Raw genomic sequence first — 21,221 nt, 5'->3', positions numbered from 1 at the left:
TGGGTGTCCCACCTGAACACTAACTGAGGCATGCAAACCCCCTGACCACAATAAGGTGGCAATCCCTCAGGGGGGGAAATTGAAAAATAAAAATAAAATAAATGAATAAAATAAAATGAAATAAAACATCCTTCATCCAGATTTTATCAACCAACAACATAATATTTATCTTAACTGGATGGCCTAATTCTCAAATAAATTTTAACCTAAAGTAGGACTTCACACACTATAGTTAATATTTACAAAATATAAATATTTACAATATTTACAAAACTGAAAGGTAGTCTTATTGAATAATAATACAAAATCTTCTCAAACTATTTTATAAAACACAACAGATATACAGCAGAACTTTTTTTTCTTGTTTTTTTGTTGGCAGCTTAACAGGCTGCTTTGGGGGAGCACTTGTTGAGGGGATGGAGGGAGCTGGTGCAGGAGAGTCAGTGCTTGCTGATGCTAAAGGTGCAGTATTGCTAGCTGCTGTGATTATTTAAAAAAACAGTAGAGAACTACAGCCTGGGGCGGGGCTTTACGTAGGGGTCCGTCCATAGACTGCATAACGGGTCTGTCAGACACAGGTCACTTGTCTTCAGGTTGTCACATGCAGTGGACGTGGACACTCATCTCTATGCTTGTAACACTGCTGCTCCTTCAATGTCTAACCCACTCCGTGGCAGTGCTGAACCCTGACACCAACTGTCAGGGCACGTCTTGGCTCATTTGCATAACGCAACAGTGATTGGATGTTTACTGAGGGCTGAGGGGTGTGTGCGGGTGTGTGTGTGTGCGCTGCGCAGCCTGTGAATACACGCACAGCGGAGGGACAGAGAGATGAGAGGGAAGCTGACAGTGTAGGCTATCGTGTGTGTCCCTTTTTCGGCGGATTTTTCCGCTACTGCAGATTATTTTGTATTACTGTATTACTGTATTACTATATTACTGTCCAAGTTAAACTCAAGACTTAAAAATTCACCACGAGGATAAATGTCACTTATTGTTTTAAAATGCACCTCTTTGGCTTTGGAGGGCGGGTAGGAAAACTAAAGAATCTACATCTAATTCTCTTGGCAATCAAGGTGGCGTATTCCTTCAAAATATGCTTTCTTTTAAGAGACAAGGGAAAGTATTCTCTGGTGTGAGTGGATCTCAAAAATTTGTTGTTAAATTTGTTCTCTAAAAAAAAGTCCCCTTAATCATACAAATGAAAGTCTGTGGAATCGCTTTAATCACAGCCCAGTAGTCACTTCTGGAGTATTCAAGATTATATTTGTGACTAAAATTATCAAAGTCTAATATGTTACCTCTCCCATTCATAAGATGTTGAACAGACCATATCCCTTTCTACATCCATTCTTTAAAATAAAATTACTTCTTTTTTATCAATATGTATTGATTATTCCAAACTGGGATATTATGGGGAGAAAAGTTGTGTTTATAAATTAGTTCCCAATAATAAAGATAAAGATAAAAATGTCTTTATTGTCATTGTAGGCCTACAGAACATACAACGAAATTCAGGTGCGCTCTAGACCGGGCTGGGTCCATGGTCATCACTGTTCTTCCCTCTTCGAAGCAGCCAAAGAACTGGTTGAGCTGCTCTGCCGCTAAAGCGCTGCTGCTGGTCTGGCTGTGTTGTTTTGCCTGGTAACGTGATGTAGTATTCCCTGCCGTGCTCGGCGGGGATCCGAGTTGCCAAAGTGGTCCTTGATCCTCTGCGCTGTAGTGTTGCATGTTACCTGACCGGACAGCAGTGTTGTACGTACTTGTTCATCCACAGCTTGCTGTTAGGAAACACAGATCTGTTTTGTGGTGGTGACATTGTCCATGCAGCATTTTACGTTGCATAATACAGAGGTGTAGGTGTCAATATTGTCATATTCAAATAGTAGTCATAGTCCAGTCAGTGCAGGAAAAGCAGTCCTGCAGTTGCTCAGCAGCCCCATCTGAACACACTTGTATAGCTCTGGCAGATGGTTTGACTGTGTTGATAACTGGTCTGTATGCTGGAGTCAAAAACAAGTAGATGTGGTCAGATTGACCTAGCCTTGAACACATTTGATGTTGCTATAGACATGGTCAAGTATGTTATTTCCTCTCGTGGGACACTGGACATGTTGGTAAAAATTTGGGGAGGACAGTCTTTACGTTGGCTTTGTTGAAATCACCAGCTATTACAAAAACTCCGTCAGGGTGGGCCCGCTGTTGTTTGCTGATGGCAGTTAGCAAGCAGACCAAGGCAGCTGAATATAAACAGTAATGATTATGACAACTGTAAACTCCCGTGGCAGATAGAAGGGGAGACATCGAAGAGGCTAATCTCAAAATCACATATTAATAAAAATGTAATACCTCCGACACCCATAAATATTTTATACCAAAAGTGTTCATACTGAATAACAAAACCTTATAACCACTTTAGCTTCAGGGTTCCATCCATGGGGTCAAAATCGATTGCATTTAACCCCCCTTCCTCTATTGACTTAACTAAATCACCCCTTTCTAATATAATGATGTCTATTTTTCCAAATGAAATTATAAATAATCTGGTTGATGTTTTTAATCATATTGGTAGGGATAGCCAAAGAGTATGCTGGATAAATAAATCTTGATAAGGCTTCTATTTTAGATAATAAAGTCCTCCTAAATATAGATAAATCCCTTTGTAACCACAAATTCAGAATTGTTTTACTCTTCATCATAATACTTTTATTAGTTTTCTCTCTATAATGTAAACCCTTAGAAATAGTAATACCCAGATATTTAACCTCATTTTTAATTGGAATACCTTGAATATACATTAGGGGGTGATCATGAATTGTCATCAATTCACATTTATTCAAATTTAAATGAAGCCCTGAAGCCTTAAAGAAGATGGACATAACCTTTAGAGCCTGTGGTATCTGTGTTGTATTTTTTAAGAAGAGTCGTATCATCCACCAGTTGGCTTATGATTAGAGGCCTTCCCATAACATTTAACTGCTGTACATTTTCTGAATGTTTAATCATAATTGCCAAAACCTCTGCAACTAAAATAAACAGTAAAGGTGAGGCCAGACAGCCTTGACGGATTCCCCTCTTCACTGTATCTTTTACATGTTCCCATTGGTAGTAGCACTGAGCTATGTATATCTTTATGGAACATCTTAATTATTTCCAGAAGCATTCACCAAAACCAAACAACTGTATCAAATGCTTTGTAGAAGTAGCCAGATTGAGAGAAAAAAAAAAAAAAAAAAATTATATATATATAGATATATAGATATATAGATATAGATATAGTCAGGATATCTTGCGTTGAATTAGACTGTCTCCCCCAACTCTACAGTGAAACACTAAATAGCAGTAGCACCCATTCAAAACACAGGACCCTTTACAGGCCATATACCTATATGGACTGCCTTCAGCTGTGAATAGAAACTGATCCCACACAGGAATATGAGAAATCTGTTTAATGTATGTCATTGTACTTAAAAAAAAATCACCCTGGTAAATGTTCAACCTAAAGAAATCTACAACATGGAAAAAACAACATGCTTTCAGGGTACTCAGGAGCCATTAACATGTGGCTCTTCGTCCATATCTTCATCACCCTCTTCATCTCCATCATCCATTTCCTCTACACCACCTCCACCCATGTGTGCCTCCATCTGTGCAGTGTTGCCCTCTTCCTCTTCTTCCTCTTCTTCCTCTTCTTCCTCCTCCTCCTCCTCCTCCACCATCCCAGCTGGACCTGTACAGCATAGATAGCACAAGACACTGAGAACTGAGCAGTTAACTGCAAACTACATGGTTGAACAGCCAAACTAGCCTGTCTGAGTTTAGTCACTTGCTTGAAAATTGAAGACAGATCACCTCACACCTCAAACTGTGTATAACTATACTATACTTCTTAAACAGTCTTTAAAAGTATTTTGATGGTGACTTGGCATGTTCCTTCATCCCTAAAAAGTTTGATTTGCTTTTTTGGAAACAGCTAATAATGATGAGAGGATGAGGCGGAGGAACTAGAGTGAGTCATCCACCAACCCTAAGGTCAGTGGGGTCCAATCCCTAGTTAAAGGGTCCTTGGACAAGATAGTGAACTGCAGACGTGTGTGTGAGAATCGGTGAGTACAGAAGCATTGCGGGGCACTTTGGACAAGCGTATAAATGAGTGAATTCTGCATGTATTGTAAAGCTCTTTGACTGGTTGAAGGACGAGAAAGGTATTATATAAATACAGTCAATTTACCATAAGATTGGAACGGTTACAATCACAGAGCTTCATTTGCTTATTGTCTATTTTGTCTTTAGCATTATACATTACAGTACAATTAAATAGGCTGTGAACGAGCACAATGAGCTAGTGTAAAAAGCTGTAAAACAGCCATGTTCCCACAGTGCAGTGGTGTGGCTCATCAACATGTTTTCAATCATTTCTGGACAACAACAGAGGTCAAGGGCACAGAGGAAGCTATAACAGGCTTCAATACATATACACACACAATAGTTGTTAATAGATCAATATATAGTTGATTTGTTCTTTTTACCACGAAACATTTAAAACTACTACTATGGACAATTACTAATCAGAAACTAATACTGTGATTGGCTATATTGCTGCCTCAGCTAACCTGCTAGCTGCAGCTACCAGATTTAAGGATTTACAATTTACATTGACCTCTAAAATTCATCAGCTTCAACAGTAGAGTTCTAGAACAGTATCTGGTCAGCACTGACCTTGTCTGAGTTCTCGGCCAGGGATTTGACCTGCCTGCAGCATCCCTTTCAACCTCTCCACCTCTGCCAACGAGGAAGCATTAGCAATTGCATTCTGAAATACAAAAACACAAACTTCATCTGATATGGTCTGATAAATTCTATTCTCACAGATCACTTTAGATTGAACAAGTTGTCTGCAGGAGATCTCAGTCTTACTACAGGATATTTTTATGTATCAATGGTGCTCAATCTCCAAATGGGATGTCCGACAATTATCTAATACATTGGATTATCTACATTATACCATATGATTTAGAGCATGCTTCACGGTTACATTACCATCATTATATTACAAAGGAAATATGAAAAAAGGTTAAATGATAGCATAAATGTTAATTCTTGAACTTGGCTTTTTCTGGAGCTTTCAACCACATCTCAACACCTTTATGAGCAGATGGAGTTTGCCCAGTAGTTATAGAGGTTGAATTGTTATCATGTGACTGTAACTCCGATCTGTGTTTAAAGAAGCTGTATGTGAGCACCAGATTGCTAACAGCATCTACTGTGAAGAGGTCAAAGGTCATCCTGAACAAGAGTCTGGATTATCAAGAAAGATCAAGGAGGACATTCACCAAGCGGGTCTGAAAAGTAAAGCTAATGTGAAAGTGTCTTAATCTGCATTCTTTCTAATAACTAATCAGGGTTGCAAACAGAATTTTGATTGTATGGATGTCTGATATACAAACAAAAAACCTTGATAGCTTCCACATCTTCTTGAGATGGCCCTGTCCTCTTCTTCTCAAGCTGCACTGCCACTCCAGGAGTGAATCTGAAAAGAACATACCCTCGTTAGAGAACTCATGGACACACATGGGCTTCTCTGACCTCTCAACCAGTGTAGTATCTTTTCTTGGGTCAAATAAACTGATACAAAGACAGCAGTCCTGAGCAACACTGAGGTGAATGTTTCTGGCGTAAGGTTGAAACACTAAAGGGCACACTCAAGATTTATCACTTCCACCAAGCAAGGTATGTTTGTGCTTGCATTTACTGGGCAATAAAACAAATCACATGCTTTTAGTGCTGATTATCTTTCTTTTTTTTTAAAAAAAAGATTTCCTTGAATTCTAAAATACTCAAATCATTTAAAATATGTTTTCAGATTTTTGGGGAATTTTGATGATGTCCAAAAACATACTTTTTATAACAGGTTGTGTTTCATCAACCAGGATGCAGTGGCTCTGAGGAGCTGCTGTCTAACACAGACTTTCATCTTACGTTTTTGTTCGCTTGGCAATATCCTTTGCAAGTTGAGCACCTCGTTTGCCCTTGAACATTTTCTCTGCCTCCTGGCGTTCCTATGGCATAACAACACAGTTAAAGTGAAAACTCTAAATCAATACAGACTGAGATTTCATCCAAGGCCAGGCAGGAAAATGCACAGTTCACCAGAACTACTTTGGACGTTTAACAGGACATCAGCTCCTGGGCAAAAGAGTTAAACATATTGTTATGAAACACTGTAATACTTAAAAAGGTAGAGATGCATTGACATATGCGTCTATATTTAGACTACTGGCAACAGGGCAACAGGCCACAAGTTACTTTCAATGGAAGCTGGCGAAATTAAGCTTTTAACTGACACCTGTTACTTGTTGCTGCATGATCAGTGTGATGCACTACAAATCAAAGTTGAGTTGACCAATTAAAGATCACTGCCTTGCACAAACAAGGAAAAGGATACAAAAAGATAGCAAAGGCACTGATGTTCCTAGAGATACAGTTGGAAGCATAGTTCTCAAATTTAAAGTTAAAGGAACAGTGGCTACACTACTTGGAAATGCATCTCACTGTGACGTCACTCAGAAATCTGTCTATTGGGATTTGTTACAGAAGTGATACAATTGACCTCATTGGCACTTACCTTGAGCTTTACCTTCTGAAAGTCCAGTACACGGATCTGTGGGATTTTGTTGATGACATAGAGCCTGTAATGCTTCTTGTTTGTCACTGGATTCCTCAAAAGACTGGAAAGTCAGGGATTATCACAAACATGTAGGATCATAATTCAGTGGTGCACAGTTCAAGTCAATAATAACTTATTTTTTGAGTACTCATCAGTGATACCTGAGAAGGGTCAATGTCTTCACTGTGGCCAGTGGATCTAAATCCCCCTATACATGAATAGAACAATGATTCAGAAAAACATTCAAATATAGTGAAATATAACATCAGCTTAACCCAATGCAACATCCCTGAAATTAATTCATCATTATGTGGCTGGTCTTATTCAGTTTTTGGTGACACAGGCGAGGGAAATATTCAATTCTCAGGCTTTATGAAAAGGTATCCTAACTTGTCCATGAGAAATGTGCAGGCAACTAGTTTGGTCGGCACGAAGCGCGCGTGTGCACGTGCACAAGAAATAATCGGTTTTCTATCACATTTACGCGTCATATTAATGATATAATGTCACTGTGTGGATCATTAACCTTGTTGCAGTGTGCTCCCTCATTCTAGTTAGTGAACTATCAGCTTCTACCTGCTCAGATCTCACAGTCAGCAGTAGAAGCGGAGGAGAGCAGCAGGGGAATCTAGCGCACATAGTTTGTATGGAAGCCTAATGATGGAAAAAGTAAAACTGGTAACTACAAAAATAAATCAATTTATTTCTGTAAATATATAGTTTCACAGACAAATTGTTGTATTTTTTTGTTTTGTTTAAATTATTATTTATAATTTAATATTACTTTAACAACTCGGGGACGTACAAGCAGCAACGTGTTGTTTGAGCACCTTTTTGCATTGTCAATTTGAAATAATGTTGTATGGGGTGAAAATTTAAAAAATGTTTTTTAACCAATTCATCGATTATCAAAATAATTGTTAGTTGCAGTCCTACTCTGATCACCCTGATTAAATTAATAACACACACTCAAGTTCATGTTTTATCATTTAAGACAGACAGTGTACATGTTTGTTGGTTAACTAAATGTCTACCTGTAATTTTACGTGGATTTTGAGCTACTTCTGACCTCCTGCTGAAGGTTTCCATTTGTATATGTAACATTCATAGTTATTATCAGAATATGTTCTTTAAGAAAGCTCTTCTAATGTTAGGATCCACACCACTAACACTGTTCTTCATTTAACTATCAGTGATGAGTTCTTTTGTTCTTAGTGAAGCACAGTGAAGATGCTTTAGTGTTGACACATGCACAATAAACTTCAATAGATTTTTAGTTTTAGTTTTTAGTTCTTCAATCTTACTGTTACAATTTACCTCAGGTTGTTACAACATACCCTGGTAGTGGGGTAGGTTGTAACAATAGCACTCCTTGCATATGACATTAAATAATCAATTCTGTGATATAGTTGGAGAAGTTAAAAACATTGCTATTTGTAGTAGACAAATGAGGGTACTTTATGTCAAAATTTGAGTGCCCTACCACAAACATTTTGCAAGTTATAGGAGCTCAAAAAGTGTTACAACAATCCCCGGTCTCCCTACATGTGATATTCAAGTTTTTATTTTAAATACATTTCCAAAAAATTGTGTAGATTGATGAGGAAAAAATGTAATCCATTTGGAACGAGGATGTAACTTATAAAAAATGTTTACTGGTGAATAGGACACACTGTGTAAAAGACTCAGCCTAATGTTAGCAGTGAGTTTGTTCATGCAACCAACCTTGCTTTGCCTTTCTTCCAATGAAGTTCAGTGAAATTATCAAAATTTCTACCGAACATAGTTTTTATTGATATATTTATATATATATATATATATATATAGAGTTTAACTCTCAACCCTAATGGGGTTCTTTTGTACTGCTTGCTGCTGAAATATACTCACCAGCTCCAGAATGTTGTTGTTTGTGAGCACCAATTCTGTCAGACTAGGCAGGGACTGCTCCAGATTTTCACCTACACGGCTGGAGAAACATTTTATAGCATTAAAAACACACAGCCGAAAAAACAAACCAGCAGCACAGAGCTATGGAGTCATATATATATACACATGCTAAACCATTCCCTTTTTGGGGGTCGTCTTGCTTTTGCCTCTCTATTGCACCTGTTGTCAGCTGAAACTGATTCAAAATCATTGAAATGGACAGATTGATATCACTGAGGTATAACTGACTTGACATTATTTTGTTTTTAAACTCATCTGTACAAAGAACCGAAATTCTCCTTGGTTCAGTTGATGCTGCAACATCAACATGATTTTCTTTTTTTCTTTAAATTGGATATTTTCCCTTTCATGACATTGAAGAATGTTGCAACTATAACTTACCAAATCCTGTTGTTGTTCATTAGCAATGTTTTGAGTCTCTTGAGCAGAGGGAAACCATCCAGTTTCCTAACTTCATTATCAGAGAAGTCAACAGTGTCAAACTGGTCCAGAGTAGCTCCAAGATTTTCAAGGACTGGAATTTTATAACCTGTGAGTTGAAAGGTGATAAAAATGCATTAACAGATTTGTTTGAACTGTTTGCTTTGTTTAAGAAAAAAAGAAGTTTAAAAAAGAAAAATGTCACACTCTCAAAGGCACAGTGAAGGATACAGCTGTAAGACAGTTACTGTTTTGTGTTTTGAAAGCTTTGTTGTGCTCAGGAGGTAAGAGTGGGTTGTCCACTAATCAGAAGATTGGCGGTTTGATTCCCACCTCAAACAGCGCTTTTCCACTATACAGTTCTATCACTACTTGGCTCTACTCCAGGAACCACCTTTTTCATTACTATAGTACCTACTCAACGTGGGAGGGGTCGTCATAGCATGGCTGCGCCAAACTGCTGTGACTTTGTTTTATACGCGACACAAACACATAAACAATGGATGACATGGAGTCGATGGTGTGCTTGCTGCTGTATGTGGCTTTCTGTCACAGGCTCTCTGACCAATCAGTGGCCGGCAGTCTGTTGACGTCACATTTAGTACCGGCTCGCCTCGCTTGGAACCTCAGCAGAGCAGATATTCAAGAAGTAACAGGTATTGTGTCGATTAGTCTAATAAGCAGCAACACAGAGCTATCTGGACATTTTGCTCTTACATGCGCTGCATTGATAATCACACATACACACATGCGGGCATGCGCACAGTCACTCCCTAGCGCACACTCTTTCTTGCTTGTTGCAGATTCCGGGAGATTGTATATAATTTGTGTACTGTACAAGATGGGGGCTCGATCACGCATGCGCAGACGGGACGTACAGCTACTCGGGCGAGAAGCATCCGAGCGAGCTGCAGCCCCGGAGCAGAAGCTCCTGACGTGACAAAAGCCCCTGGCTTGACGGAAGTGACGTAGAATACCAGAAATTACGTTTTTTTGAGGATACGCAAGTACCTTGCTGCAGTAAAGATCAGACATATGTACGTATATGTCTATGGTAAAGATGGCCGACAAGAGCGCCGCCATATACCCAATCCTTACCGGAATCGCTGCTCATATATTGCCAATCCTTGCCGGAAGTGTCAGGCGGAAGTTAATTGCCGCTCCGAGCGAAAACAAAAATAAAAGACTAAAAAATTCCACATACGTTGTTTACACATAACTCTATGAACTTTGTTGCAGTTACATGTTCATTTTATTGGTATAATTGACTCCACAAGTTTATAGGCTACTGTAAGACTCAGAAGTTAGTTAGAAGCCTACACTAATCAAGTTATAATGTTAACGTTTCATGGATTTAACTTTAATATCAACATTATGAATACAAATGTCATTATGTTTGTGTGGTGGTGGTAGGGGGGTTCACTCTCTCTCGCACACTCACAATAGGACTGAATAATAACTAAGATTGAATAGAGTTCTCAGATTAAATAAAGTGAGGATTAATCTTCTATACAGTACGTTAGTTCTTAATGACGTGCCTGATTAAATAAGGGTAAAATAAATATAAATGGACAATTCATACACGCTCTATTAAGCAATTCTGTTTTAACTAAAAAACAAAACAACGTTGACTTGCAGGATTAAAATTCAAAAGGTAGAACAAATGAGGGACAATTCATAGACGCTATGTTACGCAATTTTAATTCCGTCATGCCAGGGGCACTTCTGGAACGCAAGAGGTAAAAAAAGAACCAACTTCCTTTTAATTATATATTATATATATTAATTATATATATATATATATATATATATATATATATATATATATATATATATATATATATATATTTATATATATATATATATATATATATATATTTATATATATATATATATATATTTATATATATATATATATATATATATATATATTTATATATATATATATATATATATATATATATATATATATATATATATATATATATATATATTTTTTTTTTTAATTTCATGGCTTTTCTCTTCCATATGTTACTGTGTTAAACTTATTGAAATGCTGACATGTTTGGCTCAGTTTCAAAGTGTATTTTGTATTGAAATTTCTTCTGCTTGTAAGATTTGTAATACAAATGAAAATTAAAAAAAAAAAAAATCCGTGAAAGACAACTTCCGGTATTACGTCGTTTCCGTCATGCCAGGGGCACTTCCGTCAAGCCAGAGGCTTTTGTTACGTCAGGGGCTTCTGCTGGATAGTATTGACTCGGGAAGCGACCATACAGTCTATGGCAGCGACAAGCACCCAGTTCTCTTTTTGAAACAGTCACACCGAACTTCAAACTACCGGTAGAACTACCAGTATTTCCGCCTATTGAGCCGTGATGACCCACGGCAGCAGTCCCTGTAGGTTATTGTCCCCTCATCACTTCGATTCGCAAAGCTATGATCGCGACATTCACTAACAGTTAGTTGCCAGTTTTGTCGTATTCAGACGTTGCATAATGTTATACTACGACAGCTGCCTGGTACAAATGTTGTAACCCAACATAACATTACTTCTTAGTGCTCGTATCAGCACAAACACGTATTTGTCCTGGTTTTAATGCAGTCGGCGTGAGGCCTGCGTGAAGCCTTTGCATAATAACTTGACACAACCACGTAGATGATTAAAAAAAACTAACCTCGTAAATCCAACTCTCTATCTCTCACAGGGTTGGTATATTGAGCAGCCTGCTCAATTAGTTCCGCGGATAATTTCACCATGTCGAGATCTACAACAGTCGTTACCGGGCGACGTTAAGAGGGAGCAAGATGTTGTGGGGCGCTCAATACTGCAAACACGATGCTTCTTCTTCTTCATCATCTTCTTCTTCTACTACTACTATTGATTTATATTGGCTGTTAGCAACCAGCTTACAGATGCATTTACCGCCACCTACTGGACTGGAGTGTGGAACGAGATGGACAGAATGATCCATTATTTAAAAACCAAAAAAAAAACCAAAACGATTTTCCTATTTCCTATACCCCTGCCCTTTAAATATATAATTAAGACATCCAACCCTTTCTGTGATATACTAACAGATTCCCTAATGTCATGCCCAATTTTTCTTTTTCAACAGCACTTGGATCATCTCCTGACGTTCCTCCATGTACTTACTACACTCAAGCATTACATGTTCAACTGTTTCAGTGCATTGTGAACAATATATATATACACACACACACCACATAAAAACACAATCAGACAAAAAATGTGCAAATTAAATAAAAACTAACAGGTAAAGTAAATCAATAACATATCCAAAAATAAATAAATAAAATATAAAAGATTGGGCAAATGAATAAAAATAAATACCAGGAGTAATATTTTATCTGGCAGTATGTTCTACAATATCTTTTAGTAGGCTGGATGTCTTGAAAGCATTTTTGTTTTGAAGTACTTTACATACAGAATCATAAAATATCCTAAGATCAACATACAAATTTTAATTTGGGATAAACTGAAGAAGGCTTTATGAATATGATATTTACAACAGACGCAGCAATTTAATTACATTATAAATTTTCGTATTGTTAGATTCGACACTCCAAAAAAAGACCATACTTTCTGTAATGGTGACCAAGACCCTCTGAGACTCCCAAATTAATAAAGATATCTGAGTCCAAAAAATTGAAGAATGTGGACATCCATAAAATAAATGAGAAAAAGACTCCACCTCTTCTGTGCAGAGGGAACATAAAGGTGACACATCAGGTCTAAACTTGTTAATTAATTAATTGCAGGGGTAGTAAGCAAGAGTTTAATATGAACTTCTTTAACTTTATTGGGGACTAAAAATGTGTTAAATTCAGTCCAGACATTTCTTCTGATGTTAGGAAACATCACTCTGCAACAATGAAAGGAGTTCGGATATTGACTATGAAGAGAAGTAAAAACACTCCTAATATGAGCATTATTACAAAAATGTTTTTCCAAAGCCCTTCCACCAAGCCACAGTACGGGAATCATTCCTGAGCAAGGTTTATACAGACAAGACGCTTTAATTAGAGATAGCAAGTTGGTATGTATGCTTTTAATACTCTGGAATGCAAAGAGCAAGAAATTTGGTCTTATTTTTTTATACAACATGCTGATTATTCCATAATATACATGTGTGTGGAGAGAAGTTGTGTTTAAAAGCGATTTTCCGTGTGTCCAGGGCTTGTTTATGAAAATTGGCAAGCTTAACAGGTCATCCCGGCCGCTTCACACTCGGCTGCGAACCGATCCAGTGAGAGTAATAATAATAATGCATTTTATTTAAAGGCACCTTTCAAAGCACTCAAGGTCACCTTACAAGGCACATAAAACACAAAAACAGTACATCAAACAATACAAATCAGGTGACGTTTAGTGCAGAGATAAAGAATAAAGAAAGAAAATAAATAAGTAGATAAATAAAAAAAATAAAAATGAAAATAAATATGAACGTGGCTTCAAAGTGCATTAATATAATAAATAAACAAGAATGAAAATTGCATAGTTAATGGGAGATAGAGTAGGCCACTCTGAATAGGTATGTTTTCAGGCGGGATTTAAGGTAGAGACAGAGTCTGAAGTGCAAATGTCTGGTGGGAGAGAGTTCCATAGGCGAGGGGCAGATCGGCTGAAAGCTCTTGACCCCATGGTGGTTAAGTTGGCAGATGGAGCGAAGAGCTGGTTGGCAGAGGAGGATTGGAGAGTTCGGGAAGGTGTGTAAATGTGGATAAGTTCAGAGAGATATGATGGTGCCAGGTTGTGAAGGATCTTAAATGTGAGGAGTAAAATCTTAAAGTCAATGCGGGATTTGATAGGGAGCCAGTGAAGTTGCTGCAGAGCAGGAGTGATGTGTTCAATGAAGGGAGTTCTGGTTATGATACGAGCGGCTGCATTCTGTACAAGTTGGAGTTTGTGGAGAGATTTCCGTGGAAGACCAAAGAGGAGAGAGTTACAGTAGTCCAGACGAGATGTGATCAGGGTGTTTACCAGGATAGCGGTCAGAGGCGGTCCTGGCTAGTTTTGCGCCCTGGGCGGACCGACTATTGGCGCCCCTCCCCACAAATCCTTCATAACACAAAAAATAAGATAAATAAATGAAATATAGTATGTAAACACTTGACCACATGAAAGTGCAGGTGTAAAGTTATTTATTTATTTATTTATTGCATTTTCACATAACCCAATAACTTACATGTAGCTATAACGGGTCTGTATTAATTTTATAAATGTATTACTATTTATTTGGAAGCAGCAGTTTGTGTTGTGTGGCCTGGGATCATAATCATCACAGGTCAGTCCCTCCCTCCTTTGCTTTTCCTCTGAGAGTGAGACTCACTCACAACCTGCTCACAGCCTCTGCAGTCGCAAGTTGATCCCCCGCCCCCTCCCCCTCCCCCCTTTGCTTTTCCTCTGAGAGTGAGACTCACTCACAACCTGCTCACAGACTCTGCAGTCGCAAGTTGATCCCCCCCTCCCCCTTTGCCTTTTCTTCTGACACACACAGCCTGTATACATGACTCTCAGCTGACGTGATAGTAGGGGCGCCTCATCGCCCACTGCACATACTTGATGTGGAAATGAGCGGTATTAGTCTAGAAAACTTTTTTTTTTTGAGGGCGCGCTTTTCTTTTTTTGAGGACGGACATATTTTTCCTTTTTTTTTGAGGGCGCTCGTGCGCCCCCAAGTAGATTGCGCCCTGGGCGGTTGCCCACATTGCCCATAGCAAAAACCGCCACTGATAGCGGTGCAGGTTGGTGAAAGTGAGGGACGGAGACGATTGATGTTACGTAGATGGAAGTATGCAGACCGAGTAACGCTATTGATGTGGGCTTCGAAAGATAGTGTGCTGTCCAAGATGACACCCAGGCTCTTTACTTGAGGGGATGGAGGAACAGTGGTATTGTCGATGGACATGGAGAAAGTGTTGGGTGTTGCTAGGGTTGATCTGGTACCAATGAGGAGGACCTCAGTTTTTTCGCCGTTAAGTTTAAGAAAATTTAGTGAGAGCCATGATTTAATTTCCAGTAAGCAGTCAGATAGAGCTGTGGGTGGCAGAGTGGAAGTAGGCTTAGTGGAAAGATAGAGTTGGGTATAGAGAAGGAGAATCAGCACCTCCAAATCCGAGGCCATGGTCCTCAACCGGAAAAGGGTGAAGTGCACTCTCCAGGTTGGGGATGAGATCCTGCCCCAAGTGGAGGAGTTCAAGTACCTCGGGGTCTTGTTCACAGTGAGGGAAGGATGGAGCGGGAGATCGACAGGTGGATCGGTGCGGCGTCTGCAGTAATGTGGACTCTGCACAGATCTGTCGTGGTGAAGAGAGAGCTGAGCCGAAAGGCAAAGCTCTCGATTTACCAGTTGATCTCCATTCCTACCCTCAACCAGGGGTGGATTGGCCATTGGGAGTAGCGGGATTTTTCCTGGTGGGCCGATCAATAATGGGCCGATGGTTGCCTGTTTTTTATTTTTTATTTGTTCATTTAGTTTTTGCTGCACCTTGCCATGGTAACTTTCCTGGCCCAGGGGCAGAGACATGTACCGGCCCACCACAGACCTCCGCTGCAGCCTACAGACACAGCAGAGGCCCATTGGCTTGTCTGTCTAAAGAATACCTGGCCCAATGGCCCTATGATAGGCTACAGAGGCCCAGGAGTCCCCCCCCCCCCCTAATGACAAGCAGTCATGATGAGAGAGCGAGTGAGAGAAACAACAACACACCAGCACACAAGCGAGAATAACAAAACGAAAAGAGCGGAGCTGAAAAACGGAGAAAAGAAAAGAAAAGCTCTCGCGACCGACGCTGCTAGGAGCAAAAAATTGTCAGAAATGTTTGCTGCTGCGGCCAACGTAGCTAGAGCTAGCAGCAGTGGTTCCTCTCAGCAGCAGGTGTGTCAGAGTGAGACTCCTGCTGCCATGGTGGTGCAGCAGCAGGTTGAGGAAGACTCTCCACCATGTGGTAAAGGTGATACAGTCTTAAGCAGGTGTGATCCTGCCAGCATGGTGTGGATAAACACTCATTCACGAGCAAGGAACACATCACCAACGAGATACGTTTTAACAGATTTATTGACAGAATTTGAATGAATTGTGTATTCTTGATCCGGAGTGATTCTTGATACAGTGATTCTTGATGCAGTGTGGGGAGGTTGGACGAAGGATCCGCCGCTGCGCCCGGTCAGTGACGAACCCCTAGGAACCTGTGAGAGAGGAGAGAAGAACAGAAGAGAGGGCGGGGGGGAGGGAAACTCGAAAGCGAGAGTGAACGAGGGGGAAGCTGTTAGGTCTGTTTATATAGGAGCCGGAAGGGGTGTAATTGGTGTGTGTTCCCGCTCCTGGAACTGCGCTTATCAAGCTTCAATTAAATGTTCAGAACGGTTTCTTAACTGTCTATGAACTTTACTTGACATAATAAATAGCAAACTCTGCATAGTGTGGTATGTTACAACTAGGCCTAAATCTAGTTATCTAAAGTATTGGAAAACAATAACCATATTCATATACTAGCCTTAATAATTGATTAGTTGTTTTTATTAACCACTTAACCACCTATTTACATCACAAGATGCCACACATAATTGCAAATCTGCAAGCTTACAACTCACATGTTGCAATGTGATGTGGTTTGAGCATGTAGATCTGCTATTTTCACAATTTTTGATCATTTCTACCTATAATGACTTCCCCCAAATCAGGACACCAGAGTTGAAGTGTTTTCAGTGTCAATATGCACCTTTCTTTGTGCCCACAGTCCAATCAGTCAATTTGTTCATGAAGGACATTGATCTAACACCATGACACATATGTAGCCTATGATGCTTTACATATTTTTTTCAGTCAGTGTTTATGGTTTATTGTCCGTTCAACAGTTTCACATTATACAGTTAAAACTATTTCAAGTCTCCAGAATATAAGGGTTATTATGGGCCGCTTCTGTGCGCGGATTGTAGTGGGCCGGTCTGGACCAAAAAGTCCAGGACTGAAATTTAGTCCCAGTCCAGGCTTGCCCTCAACTATGGTTATGAGCAGAGGTGGTCCTGGCTAGTTTTGCGCCCTGGGCGGACCGACCATCGCCCCCCCCCCCCCCCCCCCAACACAAGCACAATATTGAACTATCTATGTTATTTTATTACATATGTTATTAAATACAAAAGTTAACAAGAGCAGAGAAAGAAATTAAGATAAATAAATGACATGTAGTATGTTAACACCAATGTAAATTGCACAAATCCTTCACCACACAAAAATAAGGTGAATAAATGAAATATAGTATGTAAAACTTTTTCTTTTTTTTTTGCATTTTATTTATTTATTTATTGCATTTTCACATAGCCCAATAACTTACATGTAGCTATAACGGGTCGGTATTAATTTTTATAAATGTATTACTATTTATTTGGAAGCAGCAGTTTGTGTTGTGTGGCCTGGGATCATAATCATCACAGGTCAGTCTATCCCCCCGCCCCCCTCACCCCCTGAGAGGCACCTGGCTGCAGGCCTCCACTGTGAGGTCGCTTCCGGTGCAGGCTCCACTGTCAGAACGCCTCCACTGTCAGGATGGTCAGGACGGGAAGTACGGACTTTTTTGGGGGGGCGGGGCAGGGGGGAGTGAAGACGTTTAAATGTCCATTTCATCTGCCTTTTAATTCGAGTGAGACCAGCGAGTCAGTATATGTCCAGATTAGCGGTGAGTTGCTCATTTTGCTTATCCACAGAAAGTAAATGCATGGTTTCTTGTGTTCTTCATCAATATAGGTGCCGTAAAATAGTAACGTTATAGAAGTCATTAATGATACAAATTACCTAATCTTACATGTCGGTTTGTGTTGTCGTTTTGAAGTTAGATAACGCCAAAGTTAACTATCTCCAATGGCGGTTAGCATCAACACTTTAAATTCTCAGGGATTGTTAACTTTTTAGTGTATAACGTATAGTAACTGTTCGCATGTGTTTGTATGTAACGTTATGAAACATTTTTGTTAACTTCTTGCATTAGCTGGGCATCGTCACAAAGTTGAAAACGTGTCTTTCTGAACTCACAAACATGATAAGAGACAGCCAAGCTACCAACACGATGCAACACAGCATGATGTTTTGCCAGAGGTCGACTAGCTCCTGTTTAAGTGCACAAGTGAAATCAAAATGTGGCACGACTACTTGGCACATTTTTATTTTTCCACCTGTGTTGTATACTACAGTATATAAACACAACGACTAGTAACTGAAATGACTGAGAAATGGCATACTTCTGTACCATCAGTACTTTTGTTTTTGATACTTGAGTATATTTTGCTTCTAACATAACATACTAGATTACTTAAGTGTCTTGTTATAGCCACTGTCACTTAAGTACGTTTTTGAATGCTGGACATTAACCCGCAGTGCAGCATTTTCGTAGTCATTATTAATTCTTCTACAGAAGTAAGGCCTCATTTACACTACCTGGTGCAAGTGGCCATTTTACCTGTAAGCAGGGGCGGACTGGGACAAAAAATCGGCCCTGGCATTTTGGACCAGACCGGCCCACAACATTTGCTAACGCACCTTTTCAGTCTTTCCGGTGCAACTGTCTTTAAAACAGCATACCTTGAGCCATACAATGACTTAACAAGAATCACTGAGAGTGGACACATTAAATACTTCAAAACTTGTCATTTATTAACTATATACAAATACACTGCACCACTCAATCACAGTTATGAATCTGAAGGCAGCAGTCATCCTATTAGGTGTGCCTATGTGTTTCAGGGAGGAAGAAAAGAGAAAGAGAAAGAATAGTGATGAGAAATGATTGATCATGTCTAGATATTCCAAGAGTGATGCTCAATAAATTGTGAACTTACCCAGTCAGAAAGGATGAATAAAGCGCAAAACCTGGATGAACTCTGAACTGGTCAACTCTGTGTATGATATTTGAAAAAAGGAGAGAACAGATTTAATTATAGGTTAATCTGGTCAAAAATAGCAGTAATATAATCTGAAAATAATCTGAAAAGAAGTCTGATTTCACACTTGCACACTCAAAGCTATGCTGGATATGTCTGACAGATACTGTAGAAAGAGAATGAGAGGGATAATATTTTGCATTACATTAACTGTAAACTTACCAAGAATCATTTGGAGGATGTCTGAAAGGATGCAAATGATTCCTATGATGGAAGAACATGAGCATGTTTGAGTCATGGAATCCTGTCAGAGAAGAGGAGAGGCTCAGGCTTGTAAGAATCATAAGTTACATTGCAATAAACATTTTCATAATCAGTGATAAGCAATTCAAGGAGTTCCTCTCACCTTAGTCATTCACAAGAGCAGCTTCCTCATCAGTTCACTTTTCTCAGCCACCTTATCTATGACTGTGTCTGTGTCCAAAGCCATGAGAATATCTTTCTCAGTGGCCATCAACATAAAGGCCTCCAGTTTGCTTGCTGATATGTGGCTCCTGAGTCTGTTTTTGATAAACTTGAGGGTGGAGAAAGTTCTTTCACAGGCCACCTGGGTCAGGGAAAGAGTCAGCAGGAACTTGTAAGCAAGCCCAAGGAGATGGTAGGTATCTGAAAACATGTTGAGCCGCTGGAGGATTTGGTAGCAGCACAGTGGGCAATTTTTACATGAGGCACAGGTTAAATCCACAACGCTTGATTCCACATCTTCCTGTCCTTCAGCTCCATCTTCCACTGTCCTGGTCACATAATCCTCAAGATGAGATGCCTTCAGTCTGCTCCACTGTCCAGCTAAACATGTCAGCTCTGACTGGAGATTGTTTACTGTTGCACTTGTGTCGAATCTGATCAGGCACCTGCTCAAGCCTTCAAGAGCATTGTTGGGTAGTGTAGTGGTCCGGATTTGTTCAAAGTTCCTGGGGTCCAGCCAAGCCAAATCGGAAAAAAGAGTGCCATGTGTCATGAAGCGCCTGTGAATGGCCTCAAGAGCGGTGTCCAGAATTCTGTTGTGAACACTGATCTCAAACGATCTCTCAGGATCCATAATAGGCTCATCATGGGCCATTTCTCCTGCTCTGTTTTTTTTTCCTGCCTCTTTTCTGAGGCAATGTTTTCTCAACTTCAAGAGATGTTTCTTCCAGTCTTCTCTCAAGGTCATCATTTGCCCACTGGACAAAAGTGTCTGCAGCCGCTTTAACACTTTTAAAATCCCTGGCAATGGATTTCAAGCTCTCCTGTGTGGCAAGCACCATACGATGTGCCGAAAGGATGTCCATGCCTCCTGTCTGAAGATACTTAGAAAGAGGTGTTGTTTGCTCAAATATTCGAAGAAATATTTGAGCTGTTAACACGGTTTCATACTTCAAAAGCCCCTCTTTCAAACCACGTGCTTTGGCACGTACAGTTGCTTTTTCATTTTCCTTCTCTTCTATAGCCTCCAGTGTTAGGACAGCATCTGAGAACAAGGTATTTTGCGGCTTCCCAAAATGGCCAAACACTTTTCTGACCGCATCGTGTTTTGACCACCACCTTGTTTCCCCTATTGGGGAGAGACTTCTGTGGCTTTTATCCTGTGCTTGGTTTTCCCACAGAATGACCCTTTGATAAGAGTCCTTGATGAACACTGCAATGTCATTCAGTAGACTGAAAAGTGTTCCACTTTCAATGACAGTTTGTGTTGTGTCGGACAGCACCAGATTAAGAACATGCGCATAGCACCAGACATGGACATGGGTGGGTGACTGAGAAGCCATCAATGCTGAAAATCCTTTGTACTGGCCTTGCATATTTGATGCCCCATCTGTGGCATTTCCAATGCACATGTCCTTGTTCAGCTTCAGATGGTCCAAGACATCTGAGATTAAGTTGACAAAGTATTGCCCAGTGGATGCCTCACACCTCACTAAGGCCACAAGCCTCTCATGCACAGCGTCAGTGACATATCTTAGAATTATGGAACACTGATCTTGAGAGGTTATGTCCTGTGTTGTGTCCAGCTGAATGGAGAACATTCCAGCTTTCTGTACCTCACTTGAAATGCAGTCTTGAATGAGGTGCCCAACTGTATCAATAACTGTATTGACAGTAGTTTTGGAGAGAAGTGTGACCAGAGACCCTCGACCTCTTGTTCCACTGGATTCATGCAACTTTTTACTCCTTTCAATACAATCATCAAGGTGCTCTTTTAGGCGGACATCATATTTCCCCAATAAGATGATGAGTTCCAAAAAGTTC

General features: G+C 39.8%; 1 protein-coding gene across 1 annotated transcript; it reads right to left on the bottom strand.

Annotated features, from left to right (window-relative positions):
• Positions 1 to 3,434: 3,434 nt before the first annotated feature.
• On the bottom strand, positions 3,435 to 11,887 carry snrpa1 (small nuclear ribonucleoprotein polypeptide A'). The gene is made up of 9 exons (XM_053322477.1): positions 11,713 to 11,887; positions 8,996 to 9,143; positions 8,555 to 8,633; positions 6,829 to 6,875; positions 6,626 to 6,728; positions 5,980 to 6,059; positions 5,455 to 5,530; positions 4,720 to 4,813; positions 3,435 to 3,730 (listed from the first exon to the last, which is right to left on the bottom strand). Exons 1-9 carry the CDS (start codon positions 11,792 to 11,794, stop codon positions 3,546 to 3,548), a joined length of 894 nt encoding a protein of 297 aa, XP_053178452.1. The 5' UTR covers positions 11,795 to 11,887; the 3' UTR covers positions 3,435 to 3,545.
• Between the last annotated feature and the right edge of the window lie 9,334 nt (positions 11,888 to 21,221).

This window comes from Scomber japonicus, chromosome 1 (genome assembly GCF_027409825.1).
Source record: "Scomber japonicus isolate fScoJap1 chromosome 1, fScoJap1.pri, whole genome shotgun sequence".
NCBI classification, from domain to species: domain Eukaryota; kingdom Metazoa; phylum Chordata; class Actinopteri; order Scombriformes; family Scombridae; genus Scomber; species Scomber japonicus.
The sequence above is the reverse complement of the archived record's forward strand: the minus strand, read 5'-3'. Positions and strand labels throughout refer to the sequence as shown.

Bases quoted from the DNA above. Each gene is read 5' to 3' on its own strand.
- snrpa1 (XM_053322477.1), bottom strand. From the start codon at position 11,794: ATGGTGAAATTATCCGCGGAACTAATTGAGCAGGCTGCTCAATATACC. The intron at 9,144-11,712 runs GTTAGTTTTTTT...TTCAACTCACAG, and splicing joins TAGAGAGTTGGATTTACGAG to GTTATAAAATTCCAGTCCTT. The intron at 5,531-5,979 runs GTAAGATGAAAG...TGTTCTTTTCAG, and splicing joins ATTGCCAAGCGAACAAAAAC to ATTCACTCCTGGAGTGGCAG.